This window comes from Mesoplodon mirus, assembly GCF_964341445.2.
Source record: "Mesoplodon mirus genome assembly, chromosome: 2".
Taxonomy (NCBI): Eukaryota; Metazoa; Chordata; class Mammalia; order Artiodactyla; family Ziphiidae; genus Mesoplodon; species Mesoplodon mirus.
Window position 1 is genome coordinate 48829521 of NC_138977.1, and position 24743 is coordinate 48854263.

Here is a 24743-nt window from a genome sequence, read left to right on the forward strand (position 1 = left end):
AACCAGGCTCCACCTCCCGCATCAGGCAGTCTGGGCCTCCAGCTAACAAAGCATCTGGTCCGTGCTTCGGTATGGGCTCCCTACCCGACCCGGGCTGCTCCTCTCCAGCCTGCCCGCCCGCCCCCAGCACCGCAGCACTGCCCGCCCGCGGGGGCCCAAGACCCGACCCTCAAAATCTCACTTTCGTGTTTCGGCCACCCGCGCGCCACAGCTCAGGCGACGGCTGATGGCGTCACCCGTACTTCCGCCTGCGGCTGCGTTCTAGTCACCAACGAGCAAGGAAGAAGGGAGGTCTGAAGGGCTGTGTGCGGGGGAAATTGCGAGGAAAGAGAAGAAATCGGGTGTAGCGGGCGCTACGGCAGTAACCACGGCCCTCCTCTGTCCCCGGCGTCCCCCCATCGGAAGTCGCCCTAGGCACACTTCCCCCGACTCTGGGTAGTCTCCCCTCCGCTTGATCTCCCGACACCCCGGTCTCCCTCTTCGCCTCTAACCACCCCCTCCTAGCTCCCTCACACTCCCTCCCTCTCCCTCCCTCCCATCGTCAGGCTCCCCGCCCTTAGTATCGCGAGACGAGGTGAGAGCTGGCGGAGCGGCGGCGGCGGCGGCAGCAGTAGAGGTGACCGAGGCGGTGGCGGCGGAGGCGGCACCGAACGCTGTGTTGGCCCCGGTGCGGCCGAAGTCGCGGTAGAGCGTAGCCCCCACGCCCCTCCCCCGTCCGCGCCCTCCCTCTTTCCCCGGAGATGGAGAAGGCAACGGTTCCGGTGGCGGCGGCAGCGGCGGCAGCTGAGGGAGAAGGGAGCCCCCCGGCGGTGGCGGCTGTGGCGGGCCCCCCCGCGGCTGCACCGGCGGCGGAGGTCGGCAGCGGCGTTGGCGGCGGCGGTGGCAGCGGGGCTTGCTCGGCCTCGTCTCCTCGTGGGATGGTGCGAGTCTGCGACCTGCTCCTGAAGAAGAAGCCGCCGCCGCAGCAACACCACAAGGCCAAGCGTAACCGGACTTGCCGACCCCCCAGCAGCAGCGAAAGCAGCAGCGACAGCGACAACAGCGGCGGCGGTGGAGGCGGCGGCGGCGGCGGAGGCGGCGGCGGCGGCACCAGCAGCAACAACAGCGAGGAAGAAGAGGACGACGACGACGAGGAAGAGGAGGTTTCTGAGGCAAGGGCCTGGTTTCAAGGGAAGGAGGGAGGAAGGGAGCGTAAAGGGTAGGGGCCAAAGGTGGGAGGGGACTTGCGGTGGGACAGATTCCTGTGGGCTTGATCTGTCTTAGGGGCCAGGCTTTCCACTGCCCCCTTTCTTTCCCCGGCCGAAATTGTGAGGTGTGGACTTGTGGGGGAGGGTAGCTGACACGTGGGGGTGGGAGGACCACGGAGTGCACAGAGTTGGTGAACAGCACGCTACCCTGGCTTGGTTCACTCGGTTTAGGATGGAGGGAATCGCTTCGATTCCCTCTTTGCCCAGCCGGCGGGGTCGGCCTCGGGCCAGTAGGGCCGTGTTACTCCTGGGGCGGGGGCGGGACCAAAGCGGGAGGGGTAAGATAATAGGTAGATGAGTCTCGTGGGGAACGACTAGGAGGTTGGTAAATTTCTCTCACTTGTGAGGTGGAGGGGAGCAGTTTTGGGGGGAGGCAAGGTTGTAATGGACTCAGAGCTAAGTATTTGTGTATGTGAGAGACACGTGAGAAGCTGAGAAGCTGTACTTTTCCATACTGTTCTGCTGCAGCTTTTTTTTTTTTCATAACTATTGTGGCTGCTGAAGTAACCTTCACTTCCTCAATCTCTCAAGGATTTTGGATGAACTGATCTTATGTCCATATACATTTATATGTAACTCAGTGGATGAAAAATATGTTTGATCCTTACATGTACATACTCTTACATTTTCAAATGCTTCCTTGGTGAGGAAGAATTAAGCTAGGCCCTGTTGCTTTCCAGATAACGTCAGGCAGCTGAAGAGTCTGCTTTGGAGCCAGGCTTGGTTGTGGTGAGTTGGAATAGGAAGGCCTCTTGGTTTGTCCTAGTGATCTGGTTTCATAACTGTTTATAATTTTTCCTGGGTCCACAGACAGGCGGCGTTGCAGGACCTCATTCTTCAAAGAAGACCATTTAACCAAAACTCAGTAAAACATACCAACCATACTGAGAACAAGCAAAGAAGAGTTAGCCTTACTAGTTAGCAGCTCTTTTGTAACTCTTTTGTCCACTCCCTGTAATGGAAGCTCGAAAATCTTGATCTGAAGAAAGAAGTTGTAACTTAAGGCAGCAGAAGGAAAGCAGCTTTAAAGGCTGATTATAAATTAACTTATAAGAGAGAACAACTGAATTATCTAGAAGTACCACTTGCCATTTATTTTCCACAAGCATAGCTAATTTTGGTACAAGGCTGGTTTTTCGAAAATTGCATTATTGGAACTTGGGTTCCCTAATTTCAAATAGGGAAATACCTTTTAAAGAATTTGAGACTTGTCTGTTAGTAGAAGACCAGATTCTCTTTTACCTCAGACTGGATAAAGTCATATCGGTAGAGATGTAATAAATAGTTCGTGCATGTATACCAAAAAGATGGACACTCCCTGCTATTTCATTTAGCCTACTGAATTCTAAGGGTAGGTTTGTATTGATAGATTTTGTATTGACCTAGTTGGGTGTTTCAGGATAGTGTGTTGCTCAGCCTGCATATGAAACAGTGAAGAGAAGGATGTGACAGGATCCTTATTTCCAGTAAAATCTATTATATGGTACTTAGAATCATTCAATTGTATTATTTTTACAGAGATGAGAAACATTTTAGAGATAATCTCATCTAACCCTTTTATTTTAAAAATGAGGAAAATGAGACTTTTTTTTTTTTTTTAAAGGAAACTGGTTGTGGTGGTAACAGCAAAAGTGGAAATCAGAGTTTTCTAATGATTCAGACCAGTATACTTTTCATGACAATTTATTCCCTGTATCTCTCTCCTGACCTTTTTCAAAAACTAGGCAGTCAGTTGCAAGGTAACACAATCATGTAGCTATGGGCAAAATACCAATATTTTATTAAGATTTTAAATTCTCAGATAAAGTATCAAGCTCTGGTTTGGAACTTAATATGAAGTTGACTGCAGTACTTACTGAAATATTATTCTCTAAACTTCACATACCTAGATAGTTCTGTCCATTGGAATTGAGCCTAATAAGCAAAACTTTTAGTAATTCATTAAATCATGTAGAATAGGCTTAAGTTTGTAGGTGTGTTAGTTTTGTGAGTTGGGTTTGTTTTCCTTGGAAGATAGGAATGGTATATGTTGACTGATCAACTAGGGGAGTGTTTTCTTTGTTTTTAATATGCTTTATTCTGTCTTCTGTACAGTGGTGTAAACAGTGGGTTTGTCATTTGTTATGGAGCTAAGTCAGGAGAAATAAGTGGAAGAAAGCACAACCATGTATATATCTATACAGGTACATGATGAGGGATAAGCAGACAGAAGGACAGTATGTCTCTGCACCTGCCTCCATCCTTGACCAGAATAGAGAAATAAATAAACGTAATCGTCACTGTACACTATAAGCTAAATGGATGAGTTGTGCAGTGTTTTTCATTTCATTACCATTTTATTGACATGTTAGCAGAAGTTTAACTTTCTAGAGCTAGGAAATCTTGTGACTAATACTTAATTGTACTTACTTCTTTTCTGTTATTGGCTACACAATGAAAAATATGGATAACGTCTTTGAGATTATTCTTCCAATAATTCTTCCAATAAAAATCATTGAAGGTTAAGAAGGAGTAAGAAAGGTTATAGTTTTGGGATATTTAACCTACAAAATTGGAGGATAATTTAACAAGAATATATATGTTTACTTCGATGAAATGCTAGCTGGATATTCTGTATATCTGCTGAAAGAGGGAACACTGGAAGGAAAGGAGATTCAATTTAAATAAGAGCTTTATTTGAATGTTCAAGAACAAGAATCTAATTTTTCATAAACGTTAGCATAGGTTATTGAGAATTGGATTTTCTCTTCAGTATTTCAGAATAAGGATAATCATGTTTTAGATAATTTGTGTAACTTCAGATATTCCTTTACCCACCTCCCCAATCTGATGCAAAACCTTAGATCAAAAATTGAAAATTGCAGGGGCTTCCCTGGTGGCGCAGTGGTTGAGAGTCCACCTGCCAATGCAGGGGACACAGGTTCGTGCCCCGGTCCGGGAAGATCCCACATGCCGTGGAGCGGCTAAGCCCGTGAGCCATGGCCGTTGAGCCTGTGCTCCCCAGCGGGAGAGGCTACAACAGTGAGAGGCCCACATACTGCCAAAAAAAAAAAAAATCGAAAATTGCAGTAATTTTCTCAGCTTTCAATGGGTGACTAACCAATATGGAAAATAGAAATGTATTTCCTAACATAAAAGTTGTGATGCACATCTTTTCCGATTAGTGGATTTCCGATTAGATGGAGCGTGGATTCATATCTTTGGTCCATCACACACTGCGTTTGTGATCTTGGGCAAGTTACATAATCTCTCTCCAGTTTCCTTATATGTTAATGGTGATAATAGTAGATTCTATCTTATAGCATTGTTTTGAGAATTAAATTAGTTAATACAGTTTTCATGTATTCACATTTTCACCCTTACGCTGTGGTGTCGTCATATTTGTTTCATTACTCATAAATGTTTGGAGTTTCTACTATATGGTAGGAATTTTACTGTACTGAGTAAGCAACGGTGAACAAAACTATTTTAAGACATTGATTTAAAAATACACCAACGAGGGGCTTCCCTGGTGGCGCAGTGGTTGGGAGTCCGCCTGCCGATGCAGGGGGCGCTGGTTCGGGCCCCGGTCCGGGAGGATCCCGCGTGCCGCGGAGCGGCTGGACCCGTGAGCCATGGCCGCTGAGCCTGCGCGTCCGGAACCTGTGCTCCGCAACCGGGAGCGGCCGCAGCGGTGAGAGGCCCGCGTACAGCAAAAAAAAAAAAAAAAAAAAAATACACCAATGATTAAATATAAGTTTGAGGAAGTATGAGAGTGAAAGCAAATGGTTAAATGTATATCCTGAATAAAGTATGTGTAAAGTATACAAATGTTCACAGGGGATATTCATACTCATTTTAAAGGCAAAGATACTGGGTTAGAATGGTTTTAGGTAACTTCATCAGGGTTACGTAGCTGATAAGTGGCAGAGCGGACTTAACCTGTGTTTGTTTGATTCAAAGCAAAGCCTGCCTATTCATTCACTCATTCACATGCTCTGGCATGACGTATGATGTTGAGTATGACATCAGTGATGTTGGCATTTCAGATAAGTTAAAACAAATTCAGATGGCATAGGGGAAGATAGTTTTTGGCAGTAGGACAACCACTGAAGACAAATTAGCTACCCTGAGCTTTTCTTTTCTTGTTCTGAAAAGCTCATTAAAAAAATACAGAGAAGTACAGATAAATATATTCATATTTCCACCATTTAGAATTAACAGTTGCTAACAGAATGAAACTTTATAGTGAAAACCACCTTGTCTAGAGGCAATCTTTTTTGCTTCTCCCTGCCTTTCAAGACTTATGCTTTTTAAGGTTATCTTAGAAAAAAAAATTCCTTTTAAATAGGAGATGTTAACTGAGGGTCTGGATAGGCTGTGAATACCCTGGAGTTAAACTCAAGATTTTGTTGAAGGTGCTTATAAGTAGTAGTAGTTGTTGTTGTTGTTGTTGTTTTTCTTTTCTTCCCTTAACCTGTAGTATGTGTGTAAAACTTTCATTAGATACCATACTCAGAAGTATATGACCACCTCCTCCCTCCTTCCTACCTTGTTATTTTGAAACATTCTCACTGCGTGGTTGTGGGAAATCAGGCGAGCATTTATATGGATTGTTTAGAATTGGGAAACTTGCTTCTAAGGTAATGTGGTAATGAAGAAGGCATATTTGTGTTGTGAAGTAGGGGGTCGCAGATTTATCTGTTCTTTCTGGTAAATTAGCCCTATGCCTACTCTCTCTTCTCTTAAATCCTCATATTTTGCCTTTTAATCGATGAAGCATTTTCATCTAGTCTGCTGTGTTCTGTCAGATCCAAAGACAGAAACCTTGTCTTACACATCTCTCTATCTCCTACTGCACCGTACCATGTGTGTTATAATAAGTCATAGCGTCTTACCTTTGCTAGGATTTGGTGAAGTCAGATCTCTGAAGTAAAAATAGTTTATAAATATATCTTATTTAGTTACTTTGGACACATTTGGGACCTCAAGTCTTTTTTATTTTTTTAAAGATTTCTTCTTTTTTGAAAATATTTATGTATTTATTTACTTGGTTGCATTGGGTCTTAGTTGCGGCAGGCAGGCCCCTTAGTTGTGGCTTGCGGGCTCCTTAATTGAGGCTCGCTGGCTCCTTAGTTGCAGCACGTAGGCTCCTTAGTTGTAGCATGTGAACTCTTAGTTGCAGTGTGCATGTGGGATCTAGTTCCCTGACCAGGGATCGAACCCGGGCCCCCTGCATTGGGAGCGCAGAGTCCTATCCACTGCGCCACCAGGGAAGTCCCTGGACCTCAAGTCTTAAGGTAACAGAACTTGGTTGCAGCTATTTATGGTGGACCCCTGTCAGATGCTTTTATGGGATTCTAATTACTCAGTTTAGTCTAGTCATTAACCTCACCAACCTAACTGGAGTTAGTATTGTGAAAGTTTTAACTGTTGAATAATCATCAAAGCAGTACATTTTGACTCCCAGAAATTCACTGGACTATTTGCTAGACTGCTTCTACTAGCATCCAAATTAGACCATCAGTTGACTAGGAGGTTGATTTTTAGGCCCTTGAGAGTATTTGCACTTATGACAGTATATTCTGCATTTTTTAAGGATAATTTAGTGGCTTAGGAAATGTGGATATAATGAGCTTCCTTATAATTTTTCCGTACTTGACCATAGACAAAAAGGAATTTTCACTTCCTAATGGTATGTGAATTAGTACCTGCTGATACCACTTACATTTTTGTTAGGACCGATAGGGGGCACCAACATCCATGGTAACCTATGCCAAATCTGACTAACTTCCTTCAGCTTTCACCTTTTGAAAAAAGAAACAAGTCATTAGGGAATAGAAGGTGATGGGTAAATATGAATACTCCTTCTAGTGCCTGGAACCTTACCTTTCTGGTAGAGTTATGCCTATCCATTTGCCACCCAGAAGCAAAATACCCTTCCTGACTTAACGGTGTTTTTACTTCTTTTTTTTTCTTTTTTTTTTTTCTTTTGTCTTTTGTCTTTATTCTTATCCAGTCATGAGGGGAAGTGGAATTGTAGAGCATTATAGGTATCATTTTATCATGATTTGTAATTTGGGGTTTTAATTATTGAAAAGGGACATGCTGGAAATTTTATCTTCCCCAAGAATGCTATGAAAAAATCAGTATAGACTTAATTATTGAAAGCATAAATTAGGTTGACTTCTGTCATACTATGAAACTCGTAAACATTACCTGATCTTTTTAGAGTTGACTTTTTATGTTTACTTCAGGGTGAAACTAGAGATAAAAGAGGGTCAGGTGGAAAAACATGTAAATATCACAGTACTTTAGGAATTCCTTTGGGAGCCAATATTATTAGTGTTTTTATAGATAATTTTGATATATAATAAAATCTCTCAAAGTATGCAGATGGATCATATTAAATTGTACTGATGGGAATGGACAACAAGATTATTGAGAATAGATTGAAAATTTTAAATAGGTTTATGTGAGTCATGGGTAAAAAAATGTGCTTTTTTGATTAAATGGTCTGAAGCAAAGCATGCTTTTTCAGTAAAAGTTCAACATAACGTTAAACAAGATTAAATAAGGTATTAGAGATAACCAAAATCATAATTCTAATTTTAAATAATGCTAAGATACATCCGCAAAAAATAGATTATATATTTCTGCCTGCTGTACCACGAAAATGATTACTAAAACTAAGGAAGTTCTAGAGAGAGAGCTTAAAAATGATTGGAAGGTGAGGGATGGAATCCATGATCAAGGAGGACTGCTGATTATCCTTAATTATATTCTCATTGCTCTTATTATTTAATGTTCAAATTAACCAGTTACTCATACTGAGTCACAACATGAAGAAAAACGTGAGGTGTATTAGTGTTATTTCAATTTTGAAAATAAGTAAACTCATTTCTCATTTCTTGAGATTATTTGAAAGTATAGACTAGACATGGCAAATTTATGAAACTAGTTTGTAGCTGTGCATCTCCAGTAGGGCATATTCCCCTCCCGAGCTATCATTTGGTCTCATTTAATCTTTAATTTTTTAATCCTTCCTGCCCCCCAGTAAAAAAGAAAGGAACAGAAAAGAAAAAAGAAAAGTGGAGAAATAAAAGACCTATCCTAAAATTAATTCTTGGCTTGGTCTTTCCTCGTGGAGTGTTTTTTAATTAAAGAACATTTGAGTGAAAAATATTTCCGAGAGATCTGTGGAAAAATTGGTTTCATCAGTTTTGAATTTGGAATAAAAAAACATTAACATGAAGTTCTGTTTTCCTTTTCTTCTTTCCTATTGCCCTAAATCTGAAACCTGAGAAGAAAAGGAAGTCTTCCTGTTTGTGTTACACCAAATCTGTTTTCAGTTCAGTCTTTGACCCCATTATTGTCTTTTCCCTTCTCTGTGCCACATTTCCCCCCCCCTTTTTTTTTATATGAAGTTAATAACAAAAATAGTCCTGTTGCAAAGCCTCTAGTGTAGTTCTTACTAGTGTGAGATTTGGTATAGGAGTTGATTCTTTTATTTGCCAAACATTTATTGTGTATCTATGTGTGGCTGTTTTTACTATATAATAATCTCAACCATTTCCTTCTCAGGGAATATGAAAAAGTTAGCTATATTTAAAATCATAGCTCTATATAGTTAGTAAAACTTTTAAACTTGCATACGTGAAACTTAACACAGTGATGGAATTCTGTTTTTTATGATTTTTAGAAGATAAGTATCACTATTAGTACATTTTTCTAACTAAGTTTATTTAAGAGGCATTATTGAGACCTAGCATAATCACTTAGGAATTTTGAGGGTTTTGAAGAAATTGAGACATTATTCCCAGCTTCATAAAATTTAAATCTTGTTGAGACAAAATTAATAATAATTTAAAACTGTGAGGATGATTTTAATCCTGTATGATTACTTTACTTGGGAGTCTAACAGTTTTCAAGTGTTATCTGTGTGCCTTTAGAATTGGTCTCATTATAGGGATTGTTCTGTTTTTGCATACTGATAGTGTAGACTTTACATCTTTTATGAGTGTCTCTTGGAATACTCACTAATTTGGGGTATTTTTTTTTTATTTAAAAAAATTTTTAAGATGAGGCGTGTTATGTGATAGTTTTTTAGAGTGTCCTTGACTACTAAGTTATACCAAAGAAACATTCATTCTAATTTTACCCTGAAGATTTTGTAGTAAGAAAAGAGGTAGCTATACTAGTATACTTATGGTTGCTGCAGGTAGAGATGGGTTAAAATATGAAAAATTGAGTTACAGGGCTATGTCAAGTGCAGAGTTAAATATCTTTTAAATTAGATCTTAAATACAGTGTTTCTATAATTAAACATTATTAATTAATTAAGCATACATATCTGTAGAAACTTCCACATATTTGTAGAAAATTTGACAAAATCAAAAAATACCTAAGGAATACAAAAATCACCTAATCTTTTTTCCAGAATTAATCATTATTATTTGAAATCATCTTTGCGTTCTTTTTTTTCTCAGATAATGATTACATATTTATTTAACTATAAAAACTATTGATTTTTTTTTGTTAAAAAAAAAGAGTCTTCTAATACATGAAGGTTTTATCCAACTCTTAGAGTAAATGCTGCTAACAGCTTGGTGTATATCAAATGGTCTAGTTTCTTTGTTGGTGAGAGTGAGTTGAATGAGAGAGATGGTGTGGGTGTGGGTATGTGTGTGTGTGCGGGGGGGCGGTGTCTGAGAGAGTATGTTAGGATTTGGCTTATTCTCATTTACTTATGAATGTTTCACAGTATGATGTTCATAATTTATTTGATCTTTTATGTTGGTAGACAGATTGTTTTCAGTACATTGCTATCACATACACATTGCTGAAGTGAACATCCTTTTACAGTTATTTTTGAGTACAAAAGTATTTCTTTGGAATGGATTCCTGGAAATGGAATTTAAGGGCCAGAGGTTATTCACTTGTTAATTTGATAAATGCTCCCAAGTTTTACTTCCATCAACAGTGTGTAAGAATGCTACTGGATTTGATCATCTTAGTTTTTAAAATCTGTTAAAGAAAAAGTAGTGTTTTGTTTTTGTTTTCCTTATTACCGTTGACATTGAGCACATTTTCCTGTTTATTTTTTATTTGGATTTCTTTTGAAAATTTCCTGTTTTATCTATTATTACAGTTGTTACTTATTATTCTATTAGAGTTTTTTTTTTCTTAGTGATTTGTGATGCTGTTTATATTTATGGGTATTAATCCTTCACGGTGTTGTTGCAACATATTCTCTGTTTACATTATTTTCACAATGTAGAAAATTTTTTATTTTTTTTTTAGTAAGATGAATTATTCTTTTATGACTCCTTCTTTACCCCAGTATTTAAACAAAATTTCTTAGATATTTTCTTTTGATACTTCTATACTTTTTTTCCCAAAGATACATGGATATCTTTTTGGATATAGTATTTAATTGTTTATCCATTTCTTATTTACTCTTTTCATTAGCATTTGACCTTGCTGACCAATCCTTGCCTCTTAAAAAGTGCTATTCTCTTTGCTATTGTAATACCACCCTCTCCTGTTTTTACATTACTAGCTGCTTTTTTTGGTCTTCTTGCTTCCTCCCACCCCTGTGCATCCTTTGGTTATTTAGTACATCATTGCTCATTCCTGGGCCATTTTTGGTCTTTTATCTGCTTACTTCTTAGGTGATTTTATCTAGTTTTGTGTCTTTATATATGCATTTGCTAATGACTCAAGTTTATATCTCCAGTATAAACCTTTCTTCTTGAGTACCGGGCTAAAACTTCTGGCCACCCGACAGTTGTACAAACCTTTCTTCCAACACATAGTCTTCTTTCTTCCTCAAGAGAATCAATCCAAAGTCCCATCTGGATACTACATATAGCTCACAGTGTAGGATATCTACATAATGCTTGTCCTCTTAATTCAGTCCAGTAATCTGTAAAATAATAAACAATGTATCTATCCTTCCTTTGCCCAACCCATTGTACAGTGGTGAATAGGAATAGGATAATCATGACAGCTTCTTTGGAGAAGGAAGGAATAAGTAGACAGCAGTCATTGGTCCATAGTAACAATGAAGTCCTTCTGGACAGGAGAAGACTCCCCTGGCAACTATGTAAAATCCTTGGTTAAACTCTGATTTTGCTCTCTGGGAGGAATGCCCTTTTGAATATTGTGTGTGTTTTTGACTTTGTTCTTTGGTGATTATTCCTTGTTATCTTCCTTTGCCACATCTGAAGTAGTAGGCATTTGAGATTGCAAAACTTTTATAGCACTGTACCAGTTGGCATACATTTAGGGGCTGCAGGGTTACTTAAAGTTCAGTTATAGAGTTTTATAGGCCAGTAATGTGGTTTGATGGTAAATCTGTCTCAAACATTTAATAGATTTCTGTTCTGTTTTCTTTAAGTCAGTACCATGTAATCTCTCTCTCTTTTTTTTGGCATTACGTGGGCTTCTCACTGCTGTGGCCTCTCCCGTTGCGGAGCACAGGCTCTGGATGCACAGGCCCAGCGGCCATGGCTCACGGGTCCAGCCGCTCCGCGGCATGCGGGATCCTCCCGGACCGGGGCACGGACCCGTGTCCCCTGCATTGGCAGGTGGACTCTCAACCACTGCGCCACCAGGGAAACCCAGAAGATCTCTTTTTGTCATATTTTTTTGAAATCAACTCATTCTCTTACTTCTCTCTCTAGTAGGCCTTTTCCTTTCTCCCTGTGTTACCTGGCTACCTTGAGGGCATCTGAAATAATAGGCTTGGGTGACATATCAGTCAAGCTTTAACCAGAGAGGCAGAACAAGTAGGAGGTTTATATATGCTAGATAGATAGATAGATAGGTAGAAAGATAGATAGATAGGTATATATTAAGAAATTTATTACAAGGAATTGGCTTACACAATTCTGGGGGCTGGCTAACAAATCTGAAATTTGTAAGGTAAGCAGTTGAAAAGGTAAGAGCTCAGGCAGGCTGGAACACATGGGCATATGCTGAAGCTGTTCTCCATAGGCAATTAGAAAAGGAAGATCCGGTGAAGGGATAGCAGTTATAGACTCACCTGGTATTTAGAGTCACATTTGTCAGGAAGAACTCAGTCTCTTTTAAGAGCTCAGCTGACTAGGTCCAGCTCACTAAGGATGATCACCCTAGCTTATTAGGGACTTTAATTATATCTGCAAGTCCCGCCCCCCACCTCTAACAGCAGCACCTAGATTAGTGTCTGAATAACTGAGAGAAAGTATTTACCAAATGGCTGTTGCCCTTCTTTCCTCTTAGTTTACCCTAACCAACTTGACACATCAAAAAATCATCATAGGTGGGAAAGAAGCACTCTGTACCTGATCTTTGCTACTGTCTGACAAAGAATCTTTGAGGTCACAAAGTTAACTCCTTGTATTTGGAATGCAGAAACAACTGCCTTTCCCAAACCTGAGAGACCCCAAATTAGACTATTATAGAGTAGGGTTTGCTACTGAGAGATCTTCTCTCAGTGGCACTATTTTTTTGTCTATCTCTGCTTACAAACTGCCTTATTCATAGTTGAGTTGATCTTTCTAGTTATTCTCTAAACAGCTAACACATCAATATTTTGAGTTTTTCTAATTGCTTTTCTTGGAGCTCCATACCTGGTAGTCATGTGATGTGCCCTACTCGTTATTGCAGGCAAGAGTTTTACAAGATGGTTTGCTACTGCATAAGACTTGCTGGCTTCCCAGCCTGATACGCTTCCGTGCTACCTGTCTTCTAAGCCTTATCAGAATTTTTAGGAATTTATTATTGCAGCATTCCACTACTAACTTACTGTATTAGTTACAGTATAGGATGGGTTATTTGAACAAAGAGACTCCAAAATACATGAAGTTCAAACAGGGTAGATTATGTGATAATCTGGGGGTAGTCCTTCAGGTCATTCGTAGATCTAAGTTTCTACTGTTTTGTTACACCATCCCTTAACCTGTGCTGTCTAGTATGGTAGTAACTAGCCATATATGGCTACTGAGCACTTGAAATGTGGGTCTGGATTTTTAATTTTATTTAATTTTAAATTAATGTAATTTAAGTAATCATATGTGGCTAGTGGCTACCATATTGGAGAATGAAGATATAGAACATTTCCATCATCACAGGAAGTTTTATTGAATAGCTGTGCCTTAGAGTGTTGACTTCATCTACAAGTTCTAATATGGTTTACCAGCGTTATGTCCATGTTTCACCCTATTGTTGGCTGAATGGTGTTTCCTCACAATTCATGCTGAAGCCCTAACCCCCGGTATCTCAGGATGTGACAGGTTAAATCAGGTCATGTAGGGTGGGCTCTAATCCAGTCTGACAGGCATCCTTATAAGAAGAAGAAATTTGGACATAAAAAGAGACACCAGGGATGTGTACACAGAGAGAAAAGGCCATGTGAGGACACAGTGAGAAGACGGCCATCTGTAAGCCAAGGAGAGAGGCCTAGAAGAAACCACACCTGCTGACACCTTGATCTTGGACGTCTAGCCTCAGTAACTGTGAGAAAATAAATTGCTGTTGTTTAAGCCACCCAGTCTATGTATTTTGCAAGGCAGCCCTAGCAAACTAATACACAGCCCATGCGAAATAAGAAATAGAAAAGTGATCACAGATAGCTTCCTTTTAAGGAGTTGACCAAGAAATTGCAAACATAACTTCCTGTTATATCCTGTTGGCCAGAGCTTAGTTATATGTCCATACCTAGGACCTAGCTCTTGCTCTATGGCCATTATACCCAGATATAACTTGTGGGAGAAGTGTTTTACTAAAAGAAAAAGGGGAGTGTGGATATTGGGGGATAATTAAAGACTTACACCAATATAATTCTAGAATTACATTGTCCTTATGGCTAGCAATATAAGAAAAATAGTCACTTCTCGCTCCTGAAATATTCTTTTTGGCCTGTTTTGGGTCATGTGTCCATTCCTGAACCAGCAACTTCTACTACGGAAGAAGATTTCTTTGTTCAGGCCTACATCATGTCTTTCCACTCCATCTTGGAGGTGGACTAGGAGAGGTCATTCCCACCTGAGCCTCATGGAATGGTTTCCCAAAGAAAGAGTGTTTCTATTGCCAAAATGGTGAAGTAGGAGAATGGGAAGGGAAAGGATATTGGACATAAATAAGACCTCCAAATTATACCTTGAAACTTCCTCTCTCTCTCCATCTTTGCTGCCATTACCCTAGCGCTGGCTATTACCTTACTTAGACTTCATAGCAGCCTTCTAATTTGATCTCCTAGCTCTCTCTTCTGGTCTCACCATACTCCATTTATTATTCATGCAACAACTAAGCTAATCTTTCTGAAATGTAAATTGTTATTTGACTTCTCATCGCTCTTAGAATAAAGCCCAAACTTCTAACTTGGCCTTAGGGTGTTATATTGACTCCAGTAAATGATTGTCTTTTGTCTCTTTTTCAGTATTTATATCTGTCGTTTGTTTTTCTGATCTTATGGCATCAGATTTGAACAGGCCCAAAATGTTGAATAAAAGTGGTAATATAGGCCATCCTTGTCTTTCCCTTGTTTTAATGGGAGTGCTGTTGGGTCACTATTAAGTATAATCCTTTATCAATTTAGTATATCTCTTTCTTTTACCTTACTAAATATTAGCAGAAATGTATACTGAATTTTATCAAATGCTTTTTTGGCATCTATTGAAAAGATCATTTCTTCCCTCTCCCTCCAATCTCTTCATATAATGAATTGCGATAATAAATTTCCTAATTACCTGTGTTTGAGATACTTATTATGATGTAGTTTTCTTTTAACATACTGTTGGGTTTGATTTCATTAACCTTTTGATTTATATTTTCTATGGAGATTATTCATTTCATATTAGATTTTCAAATTTATTGGGAGAAACTATAGATAATTTCCTTCTTACATCAGTCTTATAAATAAATTTGTGCTTTATAGATTTAATTTATATGCATCCTTTTTCCTTTCAATCTTATATATGTTGTATTTTTAACTGTTTTTGCCATTGAGTTGTTAGAAGTTTGATCAAGTGCTTTATTTGATCTCTTTATAGTCAAGTAATTTTTTAAGTGGCTTAAGTAATTTAGTGTGTACTTCTTAATTTTGTATAATTAAAACAATTTACTAACAGCACAACAAAAATTTTATTGTTTTAACCATTTAAGTGTACAGTTCAGTAATGTTAAGTGTGTTCACATTGTTGTGTAACAGATCTTCAGAACTTTTTCATCCGGTAAAACTGAAATTCTATACTCATTAGACAGCAACTTTCCATTCTCCTTTCCGCCAACTCCTGGCAGCCAACATTCTACTTTCTGTTTCTATGAATTTGACTACTTTAGATACTTCATATAAGTAGAATCATATAGTACTTGTCTTTTTGTGACTGGCTTATTTCACTTAACATGATGTCCTAAGATTCATACATGTTGTATCATGTAACAGGATTTCCTTCCCTTCTAAGACTGAATATCCCATTGTATGTGTATATATATATACACCACATTTTGTTTTATCCATATATCCATCGACGGACATTCGGGTTGCTTCCATCTCTTGGCTTATTGTGCCTGTTAATTTTTACACTCAATTCTTGTAATTTGAATTTATACTGGCTTTGGAGGAAGACATGAACTTAGTCTTATGTTTCCAAATAGTTAATCAGTTGATTTAGCTATTTCATCATCTATCCTTTCCCACTATTTGAAGTACTACCTTTATTTCATATATTTAGACAATAGAACAATAGACTGGGTTATATCTGCTCAGTATGTACATCTTTATATGTATTATATTTGTATAACCTTAAGGCCCACGTACTAAAATTAGTTGTACTAAGCAATTTCCTGTGCTTTTTGATAAGTAGCTAATATCTGTAGGGTTTTATGGTTAACAAAGTAATGTTCCATATTCTTCATCTTACTTAGTGGTCTTTTGAAAAAAAAAAATATATATATATATATTTTTTACTGCCTGTTAAGCCTGTAAGCAGGGTTAGCTTCTTTCTTTCCTTTCTTCCCTCCCTCTCTTCCAGATTTCTACTAAAGAAGTAAAGGTGCCTTCAGCACCAGCATCTGTACCATGTTCTTACTGATTTGTGATGTCATTAGTCTTAACTAGGCTGCCTTTGGACTTGAACACCTCCATAACACTATTAGGGCAGGATCTACAAACTATGAATGTGTTTTAGTTCTCTTGCGTTATCATTCCAGTGTTCTTTAGTTTTGTTTCAATATTTTAAAAATATATTTCAAATAAACCAGGAATAATTTAATACTTACTCAGCTGCTATTCAGGAAATGCCAAAATAGAAGAGCTGCTATATGACCTGAGATAGATAAGTTTTAATTCTATTGAAGAGATGATACATCTTTTAAACTGAACCTATGCTAAAGTATGTAGCAAAGTTACTAAACTATGACTGATGTTTGTTTATTTAATGTTGGTGGAGTCTTAAAGGGAGATTGCATTATCTTTTTTCTGTTTTTATGAAATCATGTAGTAAATGTAAATGTAAATTGTGTACTTGTGTAAACAAATTTTTGTTTTGCATAAATGGGGTCATTATAAAAATATTATGAAAATTTCTTTTTAAAATCAATGGTCTTATCTTAGACTCTTCCCATATAAATACACTTATCATTTATCTTATTCTTCTTAATGGCTGTGGAGTGTTCCCTTGTCAGGTATCATGACTTCCCTGGTTTTATTGAGTGTTTATAACTAGTGTTTTGGCTGTGTCCAGTGTTCTACTACAAACAATACTGCAGTGGACTCTTTTTGATATGTATCTCTGTGTATGTATGTCTGTATTTTGGTAGGATGTATTCCAATGGTGAAAGTGCTAGACCAAGGGTACATGGGTCTCTTTCTGTAACTCCCATTTTATTATGTGTATGAGCACTGTAATTTTTAAACTACAGTGGTTTTGTAGTGGTTTAGTGTGTTTTAGGATGTGCTATGTCAGATGTCAGCTTTCAAGCCCCATTAATATCTATTCTCTGTGGATGTCACTCTGTTAGCTGCTTTACCCATTAAGAGCCAGATAAAGTATCACTTCTTCCCTGAAAGTATTCATAACACTTAGAACATTGGGTAATTATAACCTCAATAACTCATATTTTAATAACTAGTATTTTAGTGAGTGCTTACTATATCCCAGGCACAGTTCTAATTGCTTTATGTATATCATTTAACCCTCACAACTCTAAGAGGTAGATAATAACATTATCCACAGTTTGTAGTTGAAAAAAAATAAAGGAAAAGAATAACTTGCTCAAGGTCACAGTAAATGATGGAAATAAGATATAAACATGGGCAGTCTCACATCAAAGTCTGCTTTTTTTAACTTCTATAGTTCACTGCCTCCCTACTACTCTTTCATGGTCTCCCTAGTAATTGCTCAAGAGAGTTTTGTATAAATTGTAGAACTCACTAGCTTATTCCATGTTACATTTTGGTCATCTTTACAGATCTGTGTGAATGACATCTTTTTCTAGTTTATGACCTTCCCCTGGGTCATTATACGTAAGCAGTAATAGTCCTGGTACATTTAAGAGTTGGTTAGAACACCAGATTATAAAACTGCACCTCACCCCCTTCAAAAAAAAGACTTTATAGGAGTGTAGTTAATGTTGCTCTGTTCTGTTATATCTTGTTGTTTCCCTAACTCCATCTTGGGAAAAAGTCATGTAATTGATCTTGAGATGGATTTCATAGATTGTGAGTGAATCATATACTATTCGTCCCCTTTTCTGGAACATCAAATGAAAATAGATATCTTGTAGGTGACCTCTTTTATAGTAAGTTCTTAAAATGTGAAGTGAGAAGAATGCTGTCTTAGACCCTACTACATCTCTCAATTCATGCTGTCAAGTAAGTGTGATATGCAAGCTAAATCTCTCAGAGCCTCACCTAAAAGGGACTTAATAATACCTTCTTTCGATGGGGATCAGATGAGCTAAGTGTGTGAAAACATTTGTGAACTATAACAGTCTCCGTAAATATTAGTTTTTAAAACTGAAGTTTGAGGAAGAATGGAGAGTGTTGTAAAAATGGGGTTACTGACTAGTAATATGTTTGGTTGTTTTTAAAAAATACAATTTAAAATCTGTAGGTTAGAAACATCTCTTTTATTTTCTTTCCTGACTCCATTTAATTTGATTATTTTATTGAATTCATAGACTGCCAGTAAAACTCTTCAGCTGTAATTGTGCATGTAGGTTAATTTATTTTAGGTGGAGCCAGTGTTAGCATAGGAAGTGGGATTCTGTAATGAAGATTCCACAAATAATAGTTGTGTGGGTTAGATGATCTTTTAGGATTATATTCTAGATTCATTAGATCTTTAGTATTTAAATAGAATATATTCTTAAATTCCCCCAGAATTTAAAGTTTTTTATTACTTAATCATACTGTTAATAAAGAGGGACAGATAAGAGTAATGGGAAAGTCAGCATCCTTTTCTTACTCTTTTATCTCCTTTTCTGGGAATGATGAGGCAAACCGTATTTGGTGACTTCTCTGCTGTAGGCTTAGCAGGTGATTCAGTGGTTCTAGATAAAATGGCCAGGTATTAAAGCAAAGATCTGACCATGTTGTTTTCTTAAGTCTCAGAACTTCCTTTTTTTAAATAAATTTATTTATTTTATTTATTTATTTTTGGCTGCATTGGGTCTTCGTTGCTGTGCACAGGTTTTCTCTAGTTGCGGCGAGTGGGGGCTACTCTTCATTGTGGTGCGCGGGCTTCTCATTGCGGTGGCTTCTCGTTGTGGAGCACAGGCTCTAGGCGCATGGGCTTCAGTATTTGTGGCACGTGGGCTCAGTAGTTGTGGTTTGCGGGCCCTAGAGCGCAGGCTCAGTAATTGTGGCGCACTGGCTTAGTTGCTCCACGGCATGTGGGATCTTCCCAGACCAGGGCTTGAACCTGTGTCCCCTGAATTGGCAGGTGGATTCTTAATCACTGTGCCACCAGGGAAGCCCCTTAAGTCTCAGAACTTTGAAAACATATCCCTAACTTACTTTGTGGATTGTTCTTTCATTTGTACCTTTCCTTCCTTTTTTTTTTCTTACTCTACCCAGTATTACCACCTCTCAGTCCAAGATCCTCTCCACTATTCGACCCAGTTTGCTGGCTCCAACCCAAACTCTGGTACTGAGTTCTCTTAGCCAGAGCCGTGTTCTGGAATATATTTTAAGTTGTTAATGTGCTTTAGGTATGTGGGAGGTGTTTTTATATGTAGAAGTTCTTGCCTACTTTAGCCTTATTACCAGATCCTCTTATCTTGTATGCCAAGACATGAAAAACATGGGCTTGGTATTGCAGCTTTTTGTCTCCATGCACGAGCAACTTTGTTTTGTTTCCCATGGAGCCCAGAAGAATAGCAAGGGGAGCCATTCATTGGCTTAGACAGCCTTGAATGTTAAGATTCATAAATCTTAATCAAATACTAAGGGCTTCTGACCTTACTACTAGAAGCAGAAGTTTCCCTGAAAATCTTAATTGAAGGGTCAGATTCCAATTTCATTAAACCCCAGGCATGTGAATACTTGGCAGTTTCTGTGCCTGACATAAAATTACATTCCATTATGAAATAACCCATTGCCTTTGTATTTGTTTTCCAATATTTCTCCTGGAAAAAAAACATTATATGGAAAAAGTTTAAAATCAAGTTGGGAAACTTTTGCATCCTGCTTTAATACTTTGTGACTTTGGGAAAATTACTGTTTAACCTCATTTTCTTCATCCATGTTGGGACTAATCATTTTTTCTAACAGAGTTTTTCTAAAGAATGGAGATAATCTCTATATCTAGTACACTGTATGTTGGAGGTATTCATTACTTAGTTTTTTTGTATTTAATTGTTAAATGTAATTCTTGAATGAAGTTGTCATTGTTCTTTTCCAGTCAGGAGCAGTTTTCTTTACCTTTTTTAGGTCATGGATTTTAGTTAGATTCTGATGAAAACTGTGGACCCCTTCTCCCTCAGATGTACTTAAATATATACATACAGCATTTTGCAAATTGTTTCAGGAGGATAGAACTTTTGAGGCATAGGTCTATGAACCATGAATTATTTACCTTAGGTGACGAGTACTGGATTTCATCTTTCATCCACGGAGGAGTTCAATGACCTTCTGTGCTTTTTATCAGCTCTAAAATTAAAAAGTAAACAACCCCTTCCATACCTCTCCTCAAATAATCATATCAAAGCTAAAGAATTTTTCTTCCAGAAGTTGACACTATATAACCTTTCAGAGAGTTTTCTTTGGATATATAATAGATTAGAACATTTTAAATCACTACCAGTCTTTCCTCCTTTGTTCTTTTTGAAACCATTGGAATCTTGACTCAGAGAAAAAACTAGTTAAGAGATAATTGGTTTCTATATATGCTTTTCTTCCCCTAGAGGTATGAAGGCTGTCTTAGGAAATGATAGGATGTACTTAATAAAATTTATAGCTATTTCCTCATTCTGTGTTTAACACCAAACTATAAAGCTTTAATTTTATTTCTTCTGGCTTATTTTACAATTTTCGTCTTAACTTTTCTTTTAAATATGGTGCATTGAGTACATTCCTTTAACTTTCTTTCTTCCCAACATCCCACTTATATGGTTTAAAGATTGAACTAAACCACAGTTTTGAAAAGCAAACATTGGTCAAACTACCTTAAAAAGGAGTAAAAGGACTTCATTAGCTCTGTAGCTTTATATGTGCTCGGATGTGTGTGGGGAAGGAGGGGAGAAGATCCAGCTTTAGGCATGGGTAAGTCCATATTTGAATAATATCATCAGTACTGGTTTTCTTTCAACATTTAAGTCTCTCTTCTGTATTAGTTTTATTTTCAGCCAGGCAAAGATGGCTACCAGAGGAGAGGGGGGATGGGATATTATTCTAGCCAGACCTGGGTCATGTGGCCACCCCAGTGGTAGCTGGGAAGACTCACCTCCACCCAAATCACATGTAATATTTTCCCCACGGACAAGAGGGATTATATTACTAGAAAAAGGGACCGGGGAGAATGTGTGTTGAACAGTAAAATTACAGTTGACAGTCCACTACAGGTACCATCAGAGGACAAGAAATTATGAAGAAGATAGGAAGTTCATGGGATTCGATTGACAGCAAAATCTCAAAGGAAACTGAAACTCAAGATACCAGAGGTAAGCTCAGGTTTTCCTAGGGGAACCTCAGAAAGACTCCAAGCTTGGAGTCAACAAGTACAGAGAACAGTAGTGGGCAACTGGGTATAATCAAGAATTTTTTAAAGAATTATTTTCCAAAGTGCTGTGTTAGTTGGAACTCCTTCCTGCCCTTTCTCCAGTCTTAACAGCCCTGGTGGCAGTCATGCCTGCCCTCAGGCCAGAAGTCTAAGAACTGTTCTCTTTTAAGAAAGTGGATTAGCAATTCAGTAGGACATCTGAGGTGTTGGAACCTGAGAGAGAAGCAGAGGCACTGAAGCATGCCTCTTCAGAGAAAAGCAGTTTTGGCGGATCCCAGCAAGTTTAACTTCCTGTCTAGGTACCTTTCTGGGATACCTGCTTAAATAGTACTACCCTCCCATTTAAGGGAGACACCATTTGGGAAAACAAATTCAAACAACCTCAGAGAGAGCCAAAAGTAATCTTTTATATGCCAATATAAACAGACAGACAATTGAGGAGAATAAAGATGGAAGAGGATTAGATTAAGCTGACCTCAGATAAAATTCAGAAGAAAACTTCAAAGAAAAAAAAGTGTAATATGTATTTTACTAAGATTCAAGAACCTGTTGCAATGATTAATCATAGTTTCATTGAAAAAGTGGCAGAGAACCAGAAAAGATTTTGAAAATTATGAAGATAAATTTTAATGGATGGGTTAAATAACAATTTAGCATCAATCAAGACTGAGTTGTTGATCTGGAGCCAAAGAGGAGGAACTCTGTATATGTGAAGCAAAAAAAAAAAAAAAAGAAGAAGAAACTCTGGAAAAATTGAGAGAAAAAGAGTATGGAAAATACATCACAAAGTTTTCATATCTGTAAATATGAGTTCTAGAAGTAAAGAACAGGAAGGTGGAAAGGAGAGAAATATTGAAAGAAATAATTGAAGAAATATCATGAGCCAGAGAAAGATAATGAATTTCAGATTAAAGGAATCCATCTAGTACCACACAGGATGAATGGAAAAAGACCTATATCTAGACACATCTGGCAAAATTTCAGAACTCTAAGGATAAAAAGAAAATCCTCAGTTACTGCCAGAGACAGGGAATAAAAAATGGAAAATCAGGGCTTCCCTGGTGGCACAGTGGTTGAGAGTCTGCCTGCCGATGCAGGGGACAGGGGTTCGTGCCCCAGTCCAGGAAGATCCCACATGCCGTGGAGTGGCTGGGCCGTGAGCCATGGCCACTGAGCCTGCACGTCCAGAGCCTGTGCTCCGCAATGGGAGAGGCCACAACAGTGAGAGGCCCACGTACCGCAAAAAAAAAAAAAAAAAGAACCAAAGAGAGCTAGAAGAAAATTCAAGTGCTACCACTCTTAGAAAACATGGACAATTCTATTTCAACCAGTAATGTCTAAATGATATAAAATTACATTCTCTTCAGTGATTAGTATTTACTTAGTCACATTATAAATGCAGTTAATTAATTTTTAGTTTTTAGAATCAACCTAGAAAATATATGAGACTTGATTATAGTTATGGAATAGTTAAGGAGTATAGTTATAAACCTTTATAATATAAAAATAATATAACCTATAAAATTGGGAGACAGAGGGCAACAAAGGAAGGGTTAGTGCTCATTTCTTCAATGGACAGTCAATAGATAGCACATAAAAATCGGTAAGTCAAGAAACAGAAGTAAAATGGTGTTAAAGTTAAGCTTGTAACCACACTAGAAGTCAGTTAACAGCGTTAACAGTGTATCGCCATTTTGTTTCAGGCCAGTAACAAAAACACTTACTGTTCATCTTGTGCCTTTGTGGCCTTTGAATTTTTTAAAAATCGCACTTTCATGCATCATATTTATAATATTAAAAAGATTGCAGGGCTTCCCTGGTGGCGCAGTGGTTGAGAGTCCGCCTGCCAATGCAGGGGGCGCGGGTTTGTGCCCCGGTCCGGGAGGACCCCGCGTGCCGCAGAGTGGCTGGGCCCGTGAGCCGTGGCCGCTGAGCCTGCGCGTCGGGCGCCTGTGCTCCGCGGCGAGAGAGGCCACAGCGGTGAGCGGCCCGCATACCGCAAAAAAAAAAAAAAAAAAAAAGATTGCAAATGTGTTGCATTTACCTACTTAGATAATAATACTTTTATTTATAAAGTGCCATTCCAGGACCACATGGTTTTTAGAAATTCTGTGAGGTAGAAATGGAGGACATACGGAAATTAATTCCAGGAAATTGGAAAGTTGCATAGAATACAAATATGAATATTTTTATGTAAGATGCATAATTATTTCTTGACTGGCTTACACTCTTTATTTTGTATGTCAATTCTGGAGTCCTTTCCATAATTCTTTTTTAAAAAAAAGTTTGTTAAAAATTTGGATGTATGGGAAAATTCTGAGTCCTTCTTCCCACCAGTGCCTTTAAATAAGATGACATTTTCTCTGACATACTGAAGACTGGGATTAGAAGCCTGGTTTTTCCATAAGAAGAAAGTCATGTGATCAAGGAGAGCTACAGCCACTAGAGGCAGGGTATATCTTCTGGAAGAACTGGAATAAAAGATGGGAATAGAGATGGCCTTTTTTATCCTTCTAAAGATAGGGATTATCTTATGTCCCTAGCTGGACAATATTTGTTGAATGAAAGAATTTATTTTGATGCCACTTGAACTTAAAGATAGGTTGGCATCCTGTTTCTACTGTACATAGGTAAAATGTTTTTTGAAAGCCTAATTTTAGGAGTGTTGCATCAGAAACATCTTTTGGGAAGCACATTTCTAATTGTATGTTTTTCATATTTGATTTTAAAAATCATAAAATACTATGCTGTTATATGCATTTAAGTACTGAAAGTGTAAACTGCTAAGACCCTAAGACCTAAGTACACTATCTATAATGATTCTACTTAAATTATACATAGTTTTCTAGGCAAGCTGGAGTGCTTAAAAATAAATCAAATTATGCAAATATATACCCTTAAAATAACTTATGAGAAATACTTTAAAAACTAAGCATTTTACTGGAAATTGTGGAATTTGTGTTAGAGAGAGATGGTTTACCTGAGCATACAAAAATGAATATTAAAGTATAAAATTATATTTGGCAATTCAGTTATGCTTTTTAACATTTTGTAAGCTATTGGTTTTTCAGTGGCTACCCTTTAAAGAATATTAACTGCCTTCACTGAGAGACATTGGCATATGTGTTCTTGAAGAGGATGGGAATTGTCAAGTAATTGTAAATATAGTTATCTCTGTTAAGAAATTGATGAAAGAGCTATTGAAAGATATGAATGTGGGTTAAATTTGGTTTCATAAAACATAGTAGTGATTTCATAAAACATGCTAGTGTTTATATATTACACACATAAAAGTTGTTATATATTA

The 24743-nt window shown here is 38.0% G+C and overlaps 1 protein-coding gene across 7 annotated transcripts in view; it reads left to right on the top strand.

Moving 5' to 3' along the window:
* The first annotated feature begins 608 nt into the window (after positions 1–608).
* Positions 609–24743, top strand: part of ANKRD17 (ankyrin repeat domain 17) — a 159145-nt gene continuing 135010 nt past the window's right edge. For all 7 annotated transcript variants that reach the window (XM_082639938.1, XM_082639943.1, XM_082639940.1 and 4 more), the window contains exon 1: positions 609–1151. In XM_082639938.1, coding sequence (XP_082496064.1) covers positions 741–1151 — 411 coding nt within the window. In that variant the 5' untranslated portion in view covers positions 609–740. The remainder of the gene's footprint in view (positions 1152–24743) is intronic.